The 22,239-nt window shown below is 40.8% G+C and overlaps 1 protein-coding gene across 2 annotated transcripts in view; it reads right to left on the bottom strand.

Moving 5' to 3' along the window:
* Nucleotides 1-22,239, bottom strand: part of braf (B-Raf proto-oncogene, serine/threonine kinase) — a 116,315-nt gene that overhangs the window by 28,184 nt on the left and 65,892 nt on the right. For both annotated transcript variants that reach the window (XM_047389846.1, XM_047389845.1), the window contains 3 exons: nucleotides 3,035-3,171; nucleotides 2,841-2,958; nucleotides 1,089-1,173 (listed from right to left, as the gene is read on the bottom strand). In XM_047389846.1, coding sequence (XP_047245802.1) covers nucleotides 1,089-1,173; nucleotides 2,841-2,958; nucleotides 3,035-3,171 — 340 coding nt within the window. The remainder of the gene's footprint in view (nucleotides 1-1,088; nucleotides 1,174-2,840; nucleotides 2,959-3,034; nucleotides 3,172-22,239) is intronic.

Below are 22,239 nucleotides of genomic sequence, written 5' to 3'. Positions count from 1 at the left end.
CTCCATAGCTCTGACAGAGCTATGGAGGAGAGAAAACATAAAAACAACAGGTCTATCGAGCTTGCAGAGACTTGACCCTGCAATTGCAACTGAAGGTGATTCAACAAACTATAAAACCATAGCTTGAAAGACTCACCTAGTCACACATTGCCCCATCATTACAGGGAATGCTAATTTATTAATTGAGCAAAACAGAAAAAGTTTTTAGGTTGCTTTAGTTACACTGAGCGCCAGTTACAGAGCGTGACCCTCAATTGAAGAAGCCCTGCTGTCAGCCCAGAGAAGCCTGGGTGACATCACCCATAGATTTAAACAAAGGTAAATTTTTTGCACGGTTGAAAGTTCAAGTGGTATTTCTCCATGCAAACCCCTATTGTAAAGCGTGACAAAGGTAACCCCCTGAAGTAATCTCTTGCCAGTGTGGTTCTATCAGCCATTGATGAACTGTGGGTCTTGATGTGGTATCACAGCAGTCCATCTTATGGTGGTCCATCCTGTTCTGGAATTTCCCCAGATTCCTTCAATGATTTAATTATGTTCTGCATTACAAATGGAAAAACAGGAAAATCCCTTCCAAACTTTCTTTGTGGAAATTTGCTTTTAATGAGTAAAGTGAATTTATTCAAGTAGGAGATCCTAAGTGCATCTTGGCATCTCAAAGACTCAACCTTTCTGTGACATTGTGTTTATTATTTCATTGTACTGTTTTACTGTACATTGACAACAAAGTTATTCTTTCAACCAAGTCAGACTTGCTTTCATCTGTGGTCATCACCTTTTAAGAATTGGGTATTTTTAGCTCATTGGTATCTCTAAATTACCTCAGTGTCATTTGTTGGAATGTGTTTGAAAGTAAACATAAGAAAGGTCAGAGTGGTTTGGTGGGATTTTCCAAATTCGGAAGGTCGTTTTTCCTAACCTCAACACGCTGAAGACAATGAACAGACTAATTGGTGTGGTTGTGTAGAAAGAAGTGCAGACCATTTTCCATTTAAAGAATAATTGTCAAGTATGTTTGGGTTTGCATTTGAATGTGACAGATGAAGACACCCAAAGAATATTTATTAATGACAAGAAGCTAAATTTACCTGAGGACTCCCACTTCATTCTTGAAGGCCTGAAGCTGCTGTGGAGTGGGAGCAGTCACGTTCAGCATTTTCACAGCCACATCACCTGGGAGTAAAGGGGAGGAGACATTCATCATAAAGTTAATAAATAAAGGCCTAATGAGCTACTATTTCATAAAACAGAGGTCAATACAGGATTTCTATTGCCTATGCTAATAGTTAAAATTTCTAATGATGGATGGCCAATATGTTAGGCTAATATTCTTTATTCTGTTAAGTTCATGATAATTGTTCTTGCTGCTTTCTTACACATGAAACATGTTACAACAGTGAGTTGGTTGTTTTTTTATTATTAATCCTGTTGTGGGGACTTGTCACCTGGTTCCATATTTGTTTTTACAGCCCTGATTCTCAAACATTACAGAAAACACAAAGCAGCCAAAAAAAACAAACAAACAAAAAAAAAGCTAAGCATCCAAGAGAACTGTGCTTCTTGAGATGATATAAATAGGGACCAAATTATTCATACCCATGGCAGATTTAGATATAAAATTATTTTTGTTCAACCAAGAACTTTCTAGTAGGAATCTAATAGGAAATGAGAGACGCATCATTAAGAACATAATGCAATTATGTAAAAAAAAAAAAAAAAAAAAGTAGGAATTTAATATAAAAACGTGGATGTGCTTTTTATTTGAATTTTACAAAAATTGCATGCTGAAAATTATTTATGCACTTCTCACTAAATCAATGGAGAAACCCCTATTGGTATTAAAGCAATCAAATCCTCTTTCCAATTGCTGATCATTTATTTAACTTGATGATTTACCTTTGGTGATCAGCTCTAAATCTTTGAGGTTGGGAGTTTTTGAGATATTAATCTGCTGCTCACGGTAGCAAAAACCTTAACAACACCCTATTGCTTTGATTATGGATCATAACTTTCCACAAGTGAAAAAGTAACGTTTTGATTCACTAAAAACAGCAGGAATAAGATAGAGAGACAATGAGCATTATGCTAATCACAACTAAACAGACTTTAACAGTACTTAATGTTCTTACTGTTTTTTTCTTACATAATCTAGATGTAAAATAAAACTGAGTAGTTAAACATGGTACTGCCGAATCCATCATTATTAAAGGGCTGTCAGAGATAAATTATCCGTTAAGATCATATTTGCCCAATAAACGTGCAACCACTTACTAGTCTTTGTGGATTACTATGATCTTTTACTTCATACAAGTCAGTCTGGTGACATCACAAGCCATGTTTTCTTTAAAAGCATGTGTCTGGGATGGTGGAAAAAAAGGGGTATGGCCTACATCTTGACAACATTCAGCTAAACAATACTTATGTCTATATTTAATGACATATATTCTATATTTCTCCGTAAATTTTAAATCATATCGTCTGCTGGCAAAAGGGTAAGCCCTCTGCCGCCCAGCTTAGATGTTTTGGGAATATTTTTGTGTATGCAGAGATAAAATTGCATAAAAAGTCAATCAGAATTGTGAATAAAAAAAAAAAAGATTTCTCCTCCTGGGTTGGCTGGGTGGGGTTTTGTTTCGTGTTTTTTGGCTAGAAAAACTAATGCGTCTATGCAAGAGCAGAGAACAGCAAAAGGCAGATTCCTCCATACAGACCACGAAACAATCTTTCTGCTTTAGTAGAGCAACATATTGTTCACTCTTACATTCACTGAAGTGATTCCCACAAGTTTGTTTTAACTTGTTGAATGATGTTCAAAAACCAAGCTTTAGCCTGGAACTTACCATGCCACTTTCCTTTAAAGACAGTTCCAAAGGATCCAGAGCCTATCCTCTGACCAAGCGTGATTTGACCCTCTGGAATTTCCCAATCATCACTGGAGTCCCTTCTGCCCAAGGTTTTCTGTTCGACACATGGAGTTGGTAAAATGCACACTCTACTCTGCAGTGCAACACTACCATCTCTGACAGGCTCTCACCATTTTATTGCGATCCTCAGATGATGAGGAGGACTTGCGCTCCCTTTGTTGGCATGGTGACTTTTGTGGGGCTTTGACATTGGTCAGTGAACCAGGAAGAGATGCTGGAGGTGTGGCAGACAACCCAGTGGTGGAGCCTGGAGAAGAACAAATAAAAGGTAAGTAGGACTGAAAAAAAGATTGAGATTTCCCATCTTTAAGGTGGTGGACTGATCGCGGCTCTGTGACATATTAAATGCTTGAGAAACTGTTTTCTGACCTATGCCTTCTCAACAACTTTCACCCTGCCCTATGTAATTTGTTCCTTAGTTTTTATGAAGTTATGTAGTTCCTAATGTTCTTTAACCACCCTCTGAGGCCTTTACAGAACAGCTAGAATGTTATAGAGAAAAAGAGATCACCCATGTGAACTTATTTATGAAACCTTTGGGACACTTTAGGAACTCTAGAAATGTTTTTCAGTAGTAACAATGTCAAAAAAATAAATCCATGCCATTTAGCAATGCATTAGGTTTTTGTACTTCAGAAAATTGACGATGAGAAAAAAAGTCTGAAAAATTAAACATTTTTCCATACCCAATGGTTTTTTGTTCTATAGTTATCCATTACCTGGTAAACGGTGAAAGAAAATTCTAGACATTTTTTTTTACTTTTCAAGAGTGCGTAGGAACCCTGTACCTCTCGTGGCAGATTAGGAGCGTAACATAGGTTGGTCAACCCCCTCACCCCCCTTTGTGTGAGTACATGTCAGCTCATCACTTGGTGCAGTAAACACATGTAGATTACAAACTGAAAGATGATCTGAAAGGAACAAATACCACCTTATTCCATTTACCCTTCATGCTTGACATGGATTCCTCATGAATCTGAGGACCAAAATGTTTTGCAACAGTGCACCCAGAAAGTATCGACAGCTCTGAACTTTTTCCACTTTTTTTGCTATGTTAGATTAATATACAAAAATGTACTGAATTATTTTCCTCAGAACTCTACACAACACCCATTGCAAGAATGTATTTTTTTACTTTTGTAAATATAAAAAAAATGAAAAACTAACAATTTACAGCCTTTGCCATGAAGCTCAAAATTAAGCTAAGGGGCATCCCATTTCCATTGATCCTCTTTGAGATGTTTCTATACCTTAACTGAAGTTCATGTGGTGAATTCAGTTGATTAGATAGAATTTGAAAGGTATACCTTTGTCTTTATAAGTCTCACATGTTGGGACCCAGCCATGGATTTCAACATTAAAACTCCGGTACGAACTCTTCTGGAACTTTTCAAAATAAAGTGCATTAACCTTCTTCCGGCACAGCCAGGAAACAGAATAACTGCGGACTTCCTGTGACGCCACTGCCCAAATAAAAGCACAGCTGTTGGTACATACGCCCTCTTCCACACGGCCTTTGAAAGGGGAGACAACTGCGCTGATGTCTCTTTGCTGGCAAAAAAAGACATAACTCTTCGACTGGATCCAGGAGTGTCATAAGATCACGCGATCATATGCACAAGTTAAGTATGAGTGAATAACTGTTTGTGTACCCAGTATTCATTCATAATTAAGAATTAAGGTACACCCCTGGCTTGACTTTCTCTCTTTGAGGCCTGCAGAAGCAAACCGTCCCAGAGACGTTCCCTACAGAGAAGCGGTCTCTACGAAGCCGAGCGGAGCGGTCTCCCAGTCTGGAAGGAAGACAGCAGAGACCCCATCACCATGGTAACGGTAACGTGCAGTGTGGTTAGTGGACAGAATGGGCCGTCTTTCATCCACAGCCACGGAGGTTAGCTAGAAGCTAACCATTTGAGATACCGTTCAAGATAATCCTTGGTTCTCAAACATAAACATTTGGTCATGGTTTCAACCATCTTTAATCAACTTGTTTATATTGTACATAGCACATTAGTAGTTAGTTGGATTGTTTTAGCATAGTAAAGGGTTTGTTAATTGAAATATGTTTGACTTTGGGTTAACTTATTTTTGTTAATAAATTCTTGTACTTTAAGAAATTATGTGAATTCATTCCATGTGTGTGCAGAGTTTATGCTGTTCAATAATGTCAGAACTTGTCTCACACCTTTCTATTTTGTCCTAATACCATCGCCTTACTGGGCTGGTATTCACAGGACAACCCTTAACAGACCAAAATATTATTTGATAAAATATTAATATTAAATATTAATATTTTCAGATTCATAATCCCAACCCACACTTGAATGTGCATTTCAGAGAACAATCCAACCATGAAGTACCCACAAGAAAGAACTGTCTCAAGGAACAAATCTGGAGAATGGTACAGGAAAAAAGTCTGCTGCTATGAAGGTTTCAATGAGCACAGAGGCCTCCATCATTCGTAAATGGATAGTTAGGAACCATCAGGGCTCTTCCTAAAGCTGTGTTCTAAACAGGGCAATGGGAGGTGAATGCTGGTTTTACTGGTTGGGTCTCGGAACTGGAGAGAAACGGACCCGGTGGTGCACAGGGAGGAAAGAGAGCAAAACTCCCATTATACAACAGTGGGGGCTCATCCGGCTGTCCAGGTTCCGAATGAGACCAACCCCGCAAGAAGGACCCCAGACAGCGGCAGCAGAGGGGACCGAGCCTTCAGTACAGACCGCGGTCATCTCATCGGGTAGGCAGAAATACCTGTTTTTAAAACATTTTCTGCAAGGCGGCTATTAGACGTCTTTACTGCAAGGCTCAGCTCTCACGTCTTTTTCTGGGACTCCACTGATCCACGGAGTGACATTCACTCAGCCTATACTGTTGTGGAAAATGGTGAAAAAGATGAAGAGGTAAAAAGACATCAGAAATAGAGAACTCATGCATGAGATAGAAAAAAACTAATCAGTGATTTAATGAAGAAAGGTTTGAACAAGATAGTAGATTTGGCTCGAGGAGCGGGGATCGGTTGACCTCAGGGTTGATTGATTGATTTAATTGGTAAATTGATCTATATGGATTTAATCTGTGGATTGGTTGATTGATTGATGACTCAATGATCTTGACACTCTGGGAAACTTGCTTACAAAGTTAAACAAAATAAGTCCACATCTGTTTTTACAGGCATGCCTCACGTGAAACAGTAGTATTGATGTTGATTGAGAGTAATCAGGAAATTTCTCACAGTGGTTGAATAAGACAGAGAATTCGGCTTTGGTGAATCGGAAATCGGTTGAAACTTCGGCGTAGTAAAAGATAGTCTCCACCTGTTTTTACAGGCTTGCCTCGGTAAACAGTAGTATTGTGAATGATGATTAATGTTTTTACAGAACTTGTTATGCCATACTGTGTGAAAGAGATCGGTGGATTGAGGAAGTGTGTAGTCTAGAAACCTAGCGGTGATAACAAGGACTGCATGCTGAATCCATCCTCCGGTGGAGTGAATGTGTTCTGGTGTCTTAGAAGCCGATTAGAGCGCTTTCAATTGGACCGGGAGCTCGGAACATAGCGTGTCATACGTTCCGGTTGGCCAGAACTGAGTGTTGTGAATAAAAAGCAAGTCATGGAGGCGGCCCCATGAGAAACTGAGTGAGTATGAATGAGACTAATACCCCTTATCCACCAGCGTCCTTGGAGGCACTGCTGGAAAATGGCAAACAGCAAATCATAAACTCAAATCCAGCTAAAACCACAGAACTGCAATTGGACCTTTTTAAAAGCTGGTGCCAACAAACGCATGATGTTTGGTGAACTTGTAGGCGACCCTCCGTCTCCGTCCCAGCAGGAAGTATACTTACACACAGGGGTGAAAGTAGTTTTAAATTCTTGCTAGTACTTAGGGGCGGAGCTAGAGGGGGGGCCGGGCACTGGGGGTATATTATATATATATATATATATATATATATATATATATATATAAATAATGTGTGTGTGCGTTGATTGTCACTCTCATCTGTGGCCCCCTCGAGATCTCTCTCTCTCTCAGCAAAGTCCAAACTCAGACTAATTAAAACGTATCAATATTTTACTTTACTGTAGGCTGTCTGTATAAGGCAGAAATTAGAATCACTTGACAATGTAGAATATATATATATATATATATTTCAAATGTTAAAGAACTGCCATGTATGAAACAATGATAAACCATTTTCTAATGCATAACATTTAATCTTCAGTTTCCGTTTTTTCTTTTGAACAAAGAAGTTATTGTTCACTGCATTGTGATCAAGTTTTGATTTCATGTAAATAAAAAATTTGACAGTCCGGTTGTTTTCGCGGTTTTTATTTATAAGTCTGTAGATGGTAAGTGATTTATTGTTCGTCCTGTCCTTATGCAAGCGGCGGTTTTTTATGTCTGTACACCGCCTGTATAAAATCTCCCGGTCCATTAAATCAAACGCACCGATCTCCTTGGTAACCGCTCTGTTTTGGAGGTAAGTGCGCATGCGCTCTCGTGTAGTGTATGTGAAATCTCTGGTCATAAGCGGTGTTTTCGAGCTGTACTGCATTGTTGTAATTCAGCAAAATAACATGAAACACAACTAGTTACTCTCCCTTTGCTTTTAACTGGGGTATTTAGCAGCAAGCAGACAGACGTTAAACGTAGCGGTGCTCGTTTTAAAGGCTGGCCGTTCACAAAAGCCTCAAGCTCCGAGGGGAGAGAAGCAAAGCAGGAGCATTGAGGCTCCAGCATAGCAGAACAATTCAGAAACAATGTGGAATGAGGGGAAAATAGCTATATTTATAAACAGATTAAGTTGTGTTTTAGACTGCCTATCGGTAGCGGATCTGATCTTCTTTGTGTGTTCGTGAGTTTTTGCAGCCGTAACTGGTTCTGGATGACGGCTTCATAGTAGACAGCCGTTCTTCCCTCTTCCCAGTACTGCGTACCGTCCCAGGATCTTTTAGTGGAACACAGTACCGGACGGTACCGGCTTACTTTCACACCTGCTAACAAATGGTGAAGAATAAATTAAGAGAAGCTCAAATGAAAACTATGAACGCAGGAAAGTTAACACAAAAAGAGGATACAAAACTAAACGATCTGTACAAACTTAGGCGCCTGCATTTCCAAAATTGTTTTGGGGGAGTGTGTAAAACAAATGTTCAAAGCACGAAACAGGCCACAGACGCTTTCCCCCATTACGCAGATGGGGAGGAAGCAGCTCCACAGAATCCATATGAAGAACCTAAGTCGATGTTAGAAGCTCATGAAATTGAACTTCAGCTTCCTGTATTTACCATACAAGAAGCTGAAAGGGAATGCACCTCTAAACCTACACGCAATGAAGAACAGAAAGCAAACAGATGACAAGAGGAGTATTGGGTTCGGCTCAGCACCACAATGCAAATACAAATGGAAGAACTTGAAAAACGATTTTCAGCCTACAAAATGCAACTAGATTGCAGTGAAGAGGATGGTCCACGTCTTTCATCAACACGTAAAAAATGCCTGGATTAAAGAATTCCTTAAGATATTTGCTGGTCAGGAACTAGCTCTGGGAGACGTTCACACATGCCTAGTTGCTCATCTTGACGTTAACGAGTTACAGAACATTGAAAGTAAAGCAGGAACAGAGCTTTTATCACCTGAACAGCTGTTCGCATCCTATGCTCCAACTTTCTGGGCAACCTTAAGAGAGCAATACCCTTTTAACACTGATTCTGCAATAATGAATAATACAACCAGACAGCCAGGAGAAACAGGGAAGAATTATGTGGCCAGGTTGTTAAAAACCTGGGAGGAACAAGTAGGCCAGGTCCCACTATCAGATCCCATGCAGAAACTGTTCAAACTAGCTATGATCACAGGCAAAACATTAGTAGGAGGTTGGGTTTTGCGATTAGATTTGTGGATGGAGACCTTGGTTCACCACCTTGACAGATATGAGACAAAACACAAAACAGAGGAAGAGACAGAGACAGAGAAACTTAAAGCACAGGTCATGAAAGAACAGCTCAGAAAATTCAGGGACAAAATCAATGAAAAATAGAAAGAGGACAAACAACAAGTTGCAACTGGTTGTAGCTGAACAACGAGCCCAAGCCCCACCCATTGAATATTGTGACCCAGAAACATACCAGATGTACCAGAGGCCCTACACTTATTCTCCTTAAAGGAAAATAATACATCTCATATGTTGGAACTGTGGCAAGCCAGGCCATATGTTCAAATATTGCCTACAGCAGCATAAACCCCCAAAAAGAAGGGAATACAACAGGGGAGGAGCCAGAAAAAAATACATGTCTCCTCAGACTGCGTGGAAGCAATTCCCACTCTATCCTTTGGATCAGGAAAACAAAATCAGCAGACAACGGGAACGCATTCTGCTCCACATCAAAATCAATTCCCACAGCATTAGGGGGGCCACAGAAAAAGCAGAATTTCCTGCACTAGTGATTCTCTAGAAGTAGAGCCTTTTAATATGGTGATTGTGTGCTTGAATGTTATTTTGTCAATCAATAAGCAGTTTTGTCTACATTCTGCCACAATCTGCCTTTTGAAAATGTTTTGAATCTTGCTCTTTATGTATAAAAAAAAAAAAAAGAAAAGAAAAATTGGCTAAAGTCTGCAGACACAAAATGAACTTGGATTGAAGCTCTAACTATGTTTATTTAATCTGAGATCCTCTCCAAATGCAACAGTATATGTCAGTCTACATGAGATACTAACAACTTCACCTACTGGTATAATATAAAGATGTGAGTGAATATGTGAAACAAACAATGATGAAAGTTTTTCAACAGGTGATGCTCATCCAGGAGGAAGACAGTGTTCCTAGGAAATGCAGCTCATTAATTAACAATCAATTTTTCTCCTATAGGTGGAAGTTTTGCTGACTAATCATAGGCTGGATCTATGAAACATTATGTGCACAGAACAAATGACCAAGGTTCTGACTGACTTATGAACCTCACTGACCTGACAATGATAACATGACACCCAACAGATAACACCTTTAAGGTGGACCCCACTAAGACCACCTTATTGATTCTTGGTGAATAAAAAAAAAAAGAATTGAAGCGTTCAAAACAGACCTAGTGGAAAGAAAAGGGGTTATGAGGAAACAATGTGCATTTTAAGAACAATAGAAGTCAAATTATGTTCACATTTTTGCAAATAAAATTACTCTGACAGAGAAATACGTAAGTAGTGTGTGAATGTGTGTGAATGGGAATGACTGATTTCATTGTAATGCATCTTTGAGGGACCTTAAAAGCACTAATAAAGGTCTGATGTTCATTTCCAAACTTATATCTTGATAAGGTTTCCAGAATCTTTTTCGAAAAATCATATAAAGATGGCAAAGGTTCTACCTGTATTGAAAATACTGATAACCACAAGAAAGTTCATAGACCCGTCTCCAATTTTTCATAATTCTTTTACAAACAGGGTATTTAAACTTTCTTGTGGCCAAATGTCTGTGTTTGACTTTCTGTTTTTGTGAAATAAATGTCTGTTTCATGTTATGTAAAAAATTAGAGTCCTCAACAGTACCATAATAATATTAGGTCAGTTCTCTATGGTAAAACAAAAAGATTTTAACAGATGTTTAGACTTTTTCCAGTCAGGTTCAAAATGATTGAATTAGACTCAAACTTAACATAAGATGAAATGAACCTTAACAGAATTACTGGACTGGACTGAAATAGAGAAAACTTGAGTTAATTGAAACAAACTTTAGTTACTTGAACTAAATACAAAGCTGACTGAAACTGTATGTTGTATCTATAAAACTGGGTAAGATAAACTAAGATTATAAGATATAATATGCCCTTCATTTTTTGTGTTCATCAGTGAGTGAGTTTTTATTTTTATTTTTAATAAGAACTAAACCAAGCATTATTTAAAATAATAGCAACTACCAAAAATAGTGATCTCATTTTTAAATGTAATAAGGACATATAAAATATAATAAAAAAGAATAATAAGAATTTGGAAAAACAGAGGCTTTAAACCTCTGCAGGAACAGCCCTGACACTGTCGAAAGTGGATCCTAATACAGGAATCTGGAAGCTCACTCTGGCGTGGACAGTCAAAGTCCATCCAAGGACACATTTAGATGAGGCAGAGGGACAAATACAGGGCTTAGCTGAGAGCAAAGAGAGCAACATGCATCCTGCCCTAGCTGCTGTCCCACCTGAACTGTGGTCCCAATCATCAACTGATGTAGGACTTATAAAGGGGTTCCCACCATACAAGGTTAAACTAATATCTGAAAAAAGGCCATTAGTCCGTCAATACCCCTTAAAGCCAGAAGCTGAAGAAGGTACTAAGCCAGTAATACAAGATATGTTGAAGTCAGGAATATTAAGAGAAGCACCTGACGCTACATGCAAGGCATATCACACTGACATTGCTATTATTATCACAGCCAAACATAACTCTAAAAAGATGTGCCCTTTAAATCCAAGAACTCTAATACCTACTGCAGAAGATGGAAAACCACATTCTTATAAAGCAAAAGTTGAAGAAGACACCAAACCCAGACAAGACATTTCTCAAACCCTTATACCAGATTAATGTGTTGTGTTTGTAGATGGCTCAGCATCTAAAGATGAATATGGAAAGAATAGAGTTGGTTATGCAGTAACAACCATCGATAGGATAATAGAAGCTAAATCTCTACCCAATACATGCTCAGCCCAAACAGCAGAATTATATGCTGTCGTAAGAGCATGCGAATTACATGAGGGACAAATACTTACTATATACACAGACAGCCAATACGTTTTCGGATCAGTACATCACCATGCTAAGATTTGGCAAAATAGAGGTTTTAAAACATCATCAGGGACAGAACTAACTCATTTCAACCTATTAAAGAGAAAATGTCAGATCTGCTATTTATAGACACAGATGTGCTGAAAGACGCCCAACAGTCAGCACCCAAGACAGAAATAAAGGCCTGGCTAAAGAGAGGAGCACAGAGAAAAGATGACATCTATCAGATAGAAGATAAACCAATCCTCCCAAAAAATTTATACAACACAGCGGCTACAGTGACACATTGGGAAGACCCACGTGTCAAGGGGGGAATATGTCACATCTGGTAAAGCATTAATGCTACACTATAAATTTTTCTGACTATGCAAAGAATTTTTGCAGATCATGCATAATTTGTTGCAAACACGGGGGAAGAAATATTGCCTAGTTGTAATAGATGAACCTAGTGACAACTTTTTTCCCCACATATGGTATCCCACAGATTATAAGGTCAGATAAGGGAACTCATTTTGTAAACAGTGTAATAGAACTAAGTTCTAAAGCATTAGGGTTTCAGTTAAAGATTAAGGAAAACAATGGAAGAAACAGGGAGGCCATGGCCCGAATGCCTATCCCTGGTTAAATTATGGATGAGAATAACTCCAAATCAAACTGGTCTTACTCCATTTGCCACCTACTGTACATCATTGTATAACTCCACCCACTATATTCTGAGCCTGAGATCACGTGACACCAAGTTGCTGATGTGAATTTGTATTCTCAAAGAAATAGTACATGGCGGACCGTTTTCTCTGCCCTCTGACATGAATGAAATAGAGAAAGCACAACAGGAAACTTCATTAGCTGAGTGGATGAATAAAATGTTGCAGACAAAAGAAGAACAAATGTCCAGTGGTCTGCCGATAATCTCTGCTCCTATCCCACAGAATGACCTGAGGCCTGGAGACCTGGTCCTGATTAAGACACTCCACCGGAAGGATTGGAGCACTCCTTGGTGGAAAGGGCCGTTTCAAGTGCTCCTGACAACGCCCACAGCTCTGAAAATAGCAGAGAGGCCTTCCTGGATCCATAAAAGCCACTGTAAGCCAGTTTTGCCGTTACAGGAGTCAAACCAACCGACGGGGTAGCAGAGGAAGTCCGGGTTCAAAGGAGTTGGAGGACCCATATGGCCCAGCGTCTCAAACCGGTGAAGAAAACAGCTGATCTGCACCCAATTATAAAATGGCTCTCTGTAACATGTGGACAGGACTGATAAGCCTGAGCTTAATTCTGGTAGCAGGACTCTTTCTCTATCTAAAGCAGGATCCACAGGAGGTGATACCGAACCAGAAGAGATGGACATCAGACGGGACCCATCTCAGAACACTGACGGAAGGACATGACACACACCCATTTCTGCAAAATTACTGGTATCGTTATGTGTATGACACAGCTAAAACTCAAAATAAAACTGATTGTTATGTGTGTTCTATAATGCCCGTGAATTCCCAAGGCCCCACCATATATGTCAAAGCTATGAACCTCACCGAGACAAGTTGCGCCATATCAATGGGCCTGATAGGATATACAAATAAAAAGTTCTTTCTTATGCCAGACCAATCTTTCAGTAACCAGAGATTAAATTACAGTTGTGACCCAGAAAACTGCACTTGCGACAGAGAACAATGGCAACCTCTCAACATTACAGGGAAATCAGAACCATTCAAAGCATATGTAACAGACCCCGGAAACCATCGACACTGCATAAGACAAAATATTACAGGGAATCATACTCATTTTGTAGGCAATACTATGAAATGTAACTACTTCTACACTTACAGGAATAATCCCGGAAACGGCACATACTGGATAGAAGGGGTGGCATGGTTATGTGATAATAACGCTTATGTACTTCCACCCAGTTGGTATGGTGTATGTGCCCCAGTTTTCACATCAGATCACACTGTGGTACTTAGTAAGCAGACTATAGTTATACCACATAGGAGATCAAAAAGGGAAATAGATGTTAAACCACATGACCCCATTTAGGGAACAAATGTCCCAGATGAATTTAAACTTTGGTCTAAAGATGATAAAACATTATTATCTCTCTTACCCTGGTTAGGTGTGGGCAAATTAATGCTGCGCGTGGAAACTTTAAGTTATCGATTTGAATTGTTTCTAAATAACTCCATAATAGTAGAAGAGGGTCAAAACACAGAAATGAGCGCTATGCGAGCCATGATAATTCAGAACCGCATGGCTTTGGATATTCTAACAGCATCAAGCGTTTGTGTTCTATTGAATACACCTGTTGCACATATATCCCAGATAATATACACTCTGCAAACATAACGGGAGCATTAAACAACCTACGGAATCTGCAAAATGTCATGGCACATGACCACCCAGATCCTAACTCTTCTTGGTTAGATTGGATGCTCACAGGGGGATGGATAAATCTGTTTAAGGTTCTCTTAGTTGCAGTAATAGCATGCATGGGCCTTCTGTGTCTCCTGTCAATATGTATTATCCCATGTTGCAAATGCATGGTACAAAGAATAGTAACTCAGTCAGTCATGGTGGTATATGCAACACTGAACCAGGTAGAAATGCACGAAAATGAAGGGGACGATTATGATGACATGTTGTAAATAAATCACATCAAAAGCCTGAGTGTACTCATACATTGTATTTCATAAAATGACCTTACAGCAGAAAATCGAAAGAAGTTGTTGCTTAAGTGAAATGAGAAAAAGTACAATGATGACATAAACAGGGCAGATTTTTAAATTCCTTTATTATGTTTCACTGTTTTCATTAAATATTATTCTTTTATTTTTATGATTTCAAGTATTATTCTTTTATTTTTATGATTTCAAGTATTATTCTTTTATTTTTATGATTTCAAGTATCATTCTTTTATTTTTATGATTTCAAGTATTAATCAACATTTAACTTTTAATGGTCGCCGAGGGCGGCGGGGCCGTATGAGTATTTCCCACAAAATATAATCTGTTTACCGTCCGTGGGTTTTCGCTCATACAAAGTATTTTTCTTACTCGTTTTTATATTAAATGTTTTTACTTGTGATAAAAGTTATTGCAATTTTTCACTTTCGGCGCGAACGCCAAGTTCGTGCCCCGGCCACCCCCCCTAAACATGGCCAAAAACTCACGATTTTGATAACTTTTAATCCCCCATCCCTTAACTGCATGTAGACCAAATATGAACCCGATAGCTCAAAATCCCTAGGAGGAGTTCGTTAAAGTTCGAGGTGAGTAAAAGTGAAAAACGGGCAAAAATCAGCCTTTAATCCAAAATGGCCAACTTCCTGTGCATTTTAGGACATACCCCCAAGAGACTTTTTTTCTTGGTTTTAGGAGTTCTAGCATTGTGCCGAATTTCAGATCTGTACGACTTACGGTTCGGCCTATCTCCCGTTTGGGGGCGTGGCTAAGTGGTTTGGCCACGCCCACTGACGACGACATTAAGGATCAAGAATTTCACGCGGGGGACAATTTTGGGTGAAGTTTGGTGAGTTTTGGGGCATGGCAAAGTCCCCATATTGCCCCGCAAAGAGGCAGCGGAAAAAAGAATAAGAATTCGAGCGATTACAATACATAGGCCCTTGCAGTTTTCCTGCTCGGGCCTAATTATGTACCAGATTACACAACCATTGCTGCCCCCTTGAGAAAACTTATCACCACTGTAGGGAACACTCACTTCCATGCTCCACTAACATGGAACATAGAAGCTGAAAAAGTATTTGTGTTACTGAAACAACTTTTGAATGAAGCCACTGAATTGGCTTCTCCAGATTTAGGCAGCATGTTTCACCTGGATGTGAAAGAGACAGAAGGATTTCCTAGCTCAGTTTTGTGGCAACCTGGAATGCTAGGGAGAAAGGTGTTGTGTTATTTCAGTTCAAGATTAGACCTTGTTGAAAGAAGCCAGCCAACATGCACCAAGGCCCTGTGTGCAATAGCTAAGGCCCTCAAAGGCACTTCCCATGTCACAAGAGGACAAGATGTTACAGTACACACAAATCATGCCGTAACCAGCTATATCTCTAGCAAAAAGTTTACTCTCAGTCAACAAAGAACTACTATGCTACAGGAAATCCTCCTTCAGCCCAATGTCCACTATAAAGCTTCTGATACAAATATGGCTTCCCCTATTCCCAGTGATGTTCCTCATGAATGTGAACCTCTAACAAGGGAAGAAATGAATGTATCCCAATGTGTCAACAGAACCCCTACCAAATGCTACTGACATCTTTACAGATGGTCACAGTCATGCCACACCAGGAGGTGGCATTGTAGCATCAAATGCTGTTGTTGCTGAGCCAAGTCCCAGTTGTAGTTTTATCTACAAGACTGTCGAGGCAGATCTCGATCCCTCACCCGCTTCAGCCAAACTCGCAGAAATTATATCAGTCACGAGAGCATGTGACCTAAATGAAGGAGAATACATCAATATTTACACAGACTCTGCTTATGCGGTCAAAGCTGTTCATGTGGATCTTGCTCATTCGATGTGAACTGACTTTCTTACTACTACAGGGAAACCTGTAAAATACATGACAAAATGCTAAAACTTAATGAGGCCCTAAGAAAACCAAAAGGGGTTGCGGTCATCAAATGCGCTGGTCACCAAACAGGTTCAGGGAAAATAACTTTAGGAAATAATGCCTCGGACGCAGCGGCCAAGAAAATAGCCGGTTACCAAAACAAAGAGAAGGCTGCGTTTCAAATGTTGCAGGACTGTGTTAACCCTATGACCAGCGCAGACAAAAACCAAAACTGAAATTTTGGACATGGAGTGTCCATGGCAGTGCCACATGAAAAACAAGCATGGATTGAAAAAGGAGCAACAAAATGCACAATAACTGGCTTCTGGAGATCACATGACGGGAGGGTTGTGTGTTCCTCAAAACGTCTGAGCTTGCTGTGTGAACAGGCACACCACAGGGCTCACCTATCTTGGAAAAGAACGAAAAAATTGATTGAACAGATTTCCGATAGAGCACCTGAACGCATCATCACGTAAGCTGCGTCTTTGATGGGGTGATAGGTCGCTGCTTAGTAGCTGCTGCACGGAGCTGACGAGAACCTATACTGAGCACCCTGTTTTTCCCATTGCGTGCGTTTATGGTGCGTTTAAGTAAGTTCGAAGCTGATGTGGCACATTTATAGTACCTATCCTTGAATATTTGTGTGTTTAAGTTTGTTACCTCGAACTAGTTACGTAGTGTTGAGTCACGTGACTAATTAACCTTAGGCTGTAGTTTGTATCTGCCCTCCATGAAGAGCTAGATGACATGTGGGTTAGGCCTGTTAGTTCACCCGTATATTCATCTGTGTTATGCATTTATGTTTATTGTAACGTTAACTGAAATGACTGTTATGTCAGTGTTTGAGCCAGGTTAGAACAGACATTAAAGAGTAATTATAGAGAAGGAATTTGTTACACTTTGTTAATGTACCACGCTGCTGTGGATAGAGGTAGTTATGTAACAGTTTTTATGTTACTTATTATAATACCTATTGTACTGTTTTCCTCTGTTTTTCTGTGTAGCTACACACCTGTGGATATGATGACTCCTGATTTACCATATTAAAGCTGATAAAAGGATTTCTGGCTGGAATCTTTCTAGTGTTCACATCCCAAACCGAACCACTAGTCTATCTAATCCTTGACATGGTCCTTCGAGCCAGATTGGGATTCTTCTGACACTATGGAATCAGCAGCAGGAGTCGTCTGTCCGACCTAAAAGAGATCATCGTCCTCCCCAGCATTTGGCGCAATATGACGTCGATCTCCTTCCCTCTCAGCAGCCTGTCGCCCAAGACTCCTCAATTCCTACAGGACAATCACGCCAGGCCCAATCAACCAGGAATAGGAATTTGATCGGTTACCCGTCATCTGCATCCTCACGATGGTCTTCTCTGTCATCGCGCAGGCTCAGTCTAATTAAAGGCACATCTGATGTTCAAGCAGCTGCCCTGGAGGAGGAGATCAAAGGATTAGAGCTTGCCGACCTAAAACAGGAAATAGAGGAGGAAAGGAAAGCGGACTTAGAAGCTGCTGCATTGGATGCCCAAGCCAGGGAAGGACAACAGCTACAGGAGGAAGCTCATCTGGCTAAAGAGAGAATGGTCAAAGAGAGGAGACGAAGGAGACGTTTAAAGAAGTTAGAGAAGGAGGTGCAGATTGCCAGTTTAGTAAAGTTCTACTTATCAGAAGCGGATGATGAGGAGCCGTTGACCAAGGTGATTCCTGTCATGCCCTCCAAGTTACTTCTACCATCACTTACAGTCCAACAGCCACCTTCTCTGCCGGTGAGCACCAATCAGCATCCACCCATACAACTACCAGTGGCCGCTCAAGTCCAGGTAACGCCTTCATCCAGTACGTCTAGAGACCAATCATTCGATTCACCCACTAATCCTGTTACCAGCATACAAAACAATGTACCTGACACTGTTCCAGTTACTGAAGCATCATGGTTGGCACCTCTACCAATGGTTGTTCCATCTGTAGGCCAACCTACGCCAATTCAACCCACATTTAGTCATGCCTCACCACCATCCTACACGGCAGGAGTGCAACAGGCGAAACGAAAACCGTTGTTATGACTAATCTCCCATCCCAGCCCTTAGGGACTCCGAATGCTATTGCATGTATTACTATACAGTCACGAGCAATAGAAGCAGATCGACCTCATCCTGAAGTAATGCATGCAACCCCAAACTGGTCGGCACCAAACCCAATGCCAGCAGCACCGCCATGGACCTATCAGGTTTCATCCGATCACGCCTGAAACCTGATAACGTATGGAAACCCTGATAGCTAACTCCTATGGAATACCCAAACTGGCACTGCCTCTCTTTGAAAATGGCAAGGAGAGCAATTTTGCATTACTGAAGATGGCACTCGATAACCTGATGAACAGTCATCCTTGTCTCAGTGAGCACTATAAATATCTGGTTCTCCTGAGTTGGATAAAGGTCCCTAGTGCCTTGCAGTTAGCCAAAGCATATATGTATGACTCAGCACCCTATACAACTGCGTTGGGAGCTCTACAAGACAAATACGGCCAACCAAGACAATTAGTTCAACCTGAACTAGGCACAATACTCAATTCCCCTGCCATTAGGCCAGGAGATGTAGAAGTCTTTGACTTCTTAGCCCTATCAGTTCAGTCGTTAGTAGGCATGTTGCGGACTTTAGAGGGACCCATTGGTTACGAACTCAGATGTGGTTCCCATGTAGACCGCCTTCTTAGTAAACTGTCTCCGGCCCACACAGATGGATTCGTGGAGTACTGTCTACTCCGAGGCATTTTGCAGCCAGGTACTGAGCTCACGTACACCTTACCTGATTTTGCTGCATGGCTTCAAATAAAAGCTCAAGCTAAGCGTTTAGCCAGCAGAGCTTCTCTCCTCTACTGCCCCTTCAAAGAGAGAGCAACATGGTTCACACCCCAAAGACAAGAGAGCATCCGTATTCCTCTGCTCTGGAGATACAGCCATTAATAAATTCAATTTAGTTTATTTATATAGCGCCAATTCACAACACATGTTGTCTCAAGGCACTTCACAAAAGTCAGGTAAATACATTCCAATTAATCCTAACCATTGAACAGATACATAAAGAGATCACACAGCAGAAGTCTGAGACAATCAAATCCAGTCCCTATTGTCCATTTTGTAATAATAAGGAACATTATCTTAACTCGTGCTCAGACTTCAAAAAACTATCCAGCCCTGAGATTACAAGGTGGATTCAGGAAGGTGATCGGTGGTGGAAATGCGGTTGCGGTCATAAAGCTACTGTCTGTCCGCTTAAACGTCAATGTAAGATGTGTAAGGAGAAACATCTTACGGTCTTACATGAGGCCATTGAAGAGTCATCTCAGGAGGTTCTGATGGTTAGAAATCAGAAGCCTACCATTTACATTGAACATCTACGAAGCCCTCAGCGAGTTTTGCTGAAACTGCACAATGGATACCGCGTTCTGGAAACATTTGCAGTGCTTGACAATGGTTCCGAGAGAACCATTATCCTTCCACAAGCTGTAGAACAGTTACAACTCACTCAGCAACCTGAAATACTCCACCTGAGGACCGTGCACCCAGAGGTTAAAGAGTTGAAAGCGTATTCTGTCATACTTCAGCTATCTTCTGTCTTTAAACAAAAGGAGAAATATCGGATTGAGCACGCCTTTACTGCATACATACCCAGTAGCAGCCCTGCAGAAGCAGTGTGCGCATCTTAAAGGACTTCCTCTGCCGTTCATCCATCGAGCACAACCGCTCCTTCTCAATTGCTCAGACCTGCCACAGTTCTTTATTCCGACACAGCCTACCAGAGCAGGCCCTCCTGGTAGTCCCATAGCTATCTGCACAAAGCTAGGATGGTCTCTTCGAGGTCCTTCTGATATCATGCCAGTCAAGTCTAACCACGTTTCCTGCCTGCACCTCACCACTGAGTCTCCATATACTGAACGCTTCAGGAATGTGGAAAACCTTTGGCAGATCGATACCCTTCCATGTCAGTGAAAAGACTGCAGTGCGCTCCAAGCAGAACTAGCAAGCATTAGCTCTTCTACAGACAGCATCTGAACGTGTAGCTGTAGATGGAACCCAGCGATATGCTACTCCACTGCTATGCCGTCAACCAGCCCTTACATTCCATGCCTCCCGAGATGCTTTGATGCCGTAAGTAGTAAGTAGTATTGAAAGTAGACTGGCCAAAGATCACCGTTTGAACCGGGGTGTACATTTCCTCTACCTTTCCGAGACGGAGTGGCCCGTCATGCCCTCACTCGAGATGGAACCAGACATAATAGAGGTTAGGAAATCTGCCTTTGTGGCAATTGTCAGTACTTCGTCCACTGAACTTCCTGACCCTAGCAAGTTCTCAACCTGGAAAGGGCTTCTTCACGAAACTGTTAGGTCCCTTCATGGGGCGGCTTACGTCAGCACTCCAGTCACCTGTTCGGCTGCTGACTACCTGCAACCAAGGACTGATTTTACAGAAAGCTCAAGGAGACTGTTTTGCCGAAGAATTGAGAGTTCTCAAGGCTGGACGAACTCTGCATTCAAACAGTCACCGCGTATCTTTATCACTGGTATATGACAAAGATACAGAGCTTCTCAGAGTTGGTGGCCGGTTATGGCAAGCGGAAGGACTGACACTAGACACTAGACACCATCCACCTGTGGATATGATGACTCCTGATTTACCATATTAAAGCTGATAAAAGGATTTCTGGATGGAATCTTCCTGTAGTGTTCACATCTCAAACTGAATCACTATTCTATCTAATCCTTGACAGTTCTAAATATAATCCCAAACAAACCTTGAAGGTGGGAATGGGAGCTTTTCCTGTTCCTCAGAAGCCATGGGAGGAGATAGTGATTGATTTCCCTGACATGGGTGCAGGAAACAGAGTTAAAGATTGTAGATATTTGCTTGTTTGCGTCGATGTTTTCACAAGATGGGTCGAAGCAAAAACCCACCAAAACCGAAACTGCAAAAGAAGTCATTAATTGGCTAATTAATTATTTAATCCCTCGGTACGGGTTGCCAAGGATCATTAGATCAGACAACGGCACACATTTTACAGCAGAGGGTCCAAAAAGGGTTGAGGAGTATTTTGGCCTCCAGCATAAATTTGGCTCTGCGTAGCACCCTGCAGGGCCTGGTGGAAAGGGTTAATTCAACCATCAAACAACAGTTGGCAAAGGTTTATGCTGACACAAACCTGAAGTGGCTGGATGCGCTTCCATTGGTGATGTTCACCCTCAGGTCCTCACCAAGCGAAAAGTTGGGGTTGACCCCACATGAATTGTTGACAGGGAGAAAAATGCCCTGTCCCTTCACTGCTCGGCTGAGTAGGAGGAGTTTAATGACTATTTTAAACAATTGCAGTCTGCTGTACAATGTACAGGACGCACTAACAAAGGCGTCAACAGGAAAGGAACCAGAGGAGATTGCAGAAGGAAAGTGGATATACAGAAAGGTATTCCACTGAACCTGGAACGAACCGAGGTGGATCAGCCCCTTCAAGGTGGTAACCGCTACTACCTACAGTCTCAGAGTGTGGCTTGAAAAACACCAGAAAAAGGTCAGTAAACCCTGGCACAAATCACACTGCAGGATGGGGGAACCACCCACTGAAAGAAACCTCAGGGAAATCAAAAAGCACCTGAGGGATATAGGTGAAGAAGTGGACGAGAAGGAGGAAGAATAACAAACCCAAATCAAACTTTAATTAAAACCAAATTAAGGGATTTAAGGATTTAAGTGTAAATCAACTTAGTTATGCAACTATAAACTTTTAATCAATTAAAGTGTTTAAGTAATTTAAATATCAATTTTAATTAAATAAATTTATCACGTGAATAACTAACAATAAACTATAACTTAAAGTTTTAAGGAATAATTAATAACTATAAGAGACCTAAAGCAAGTTTTACCACAACAGTATACACTAAACCCAAAATGGCCACCGAATGGCCCATCTCATGGTAAACTTAACCTGCT

The sequence above is a fragment of the Girardinichthys multiradiatus genome, chromosome 17 (assembly GCF_021462225.1).
Source record: "Girardinichthys multiradiatus isolate DD_20200921_A chromosome 17, DD_fGirMul_XY1, whole genome shotgun sequence".
Lineage (NCBI taxonomy): Eukaryota > Metazoa > Chordata > Actinopteri > Cyprinodontiformes > Goodeidae > Girardinichthys > Girardinichthys multiradiatus.
Note: the sequence above shows the minus strand (reverse complement) of the source record. Positions and strands in the feature narration are given on the sequence as shown.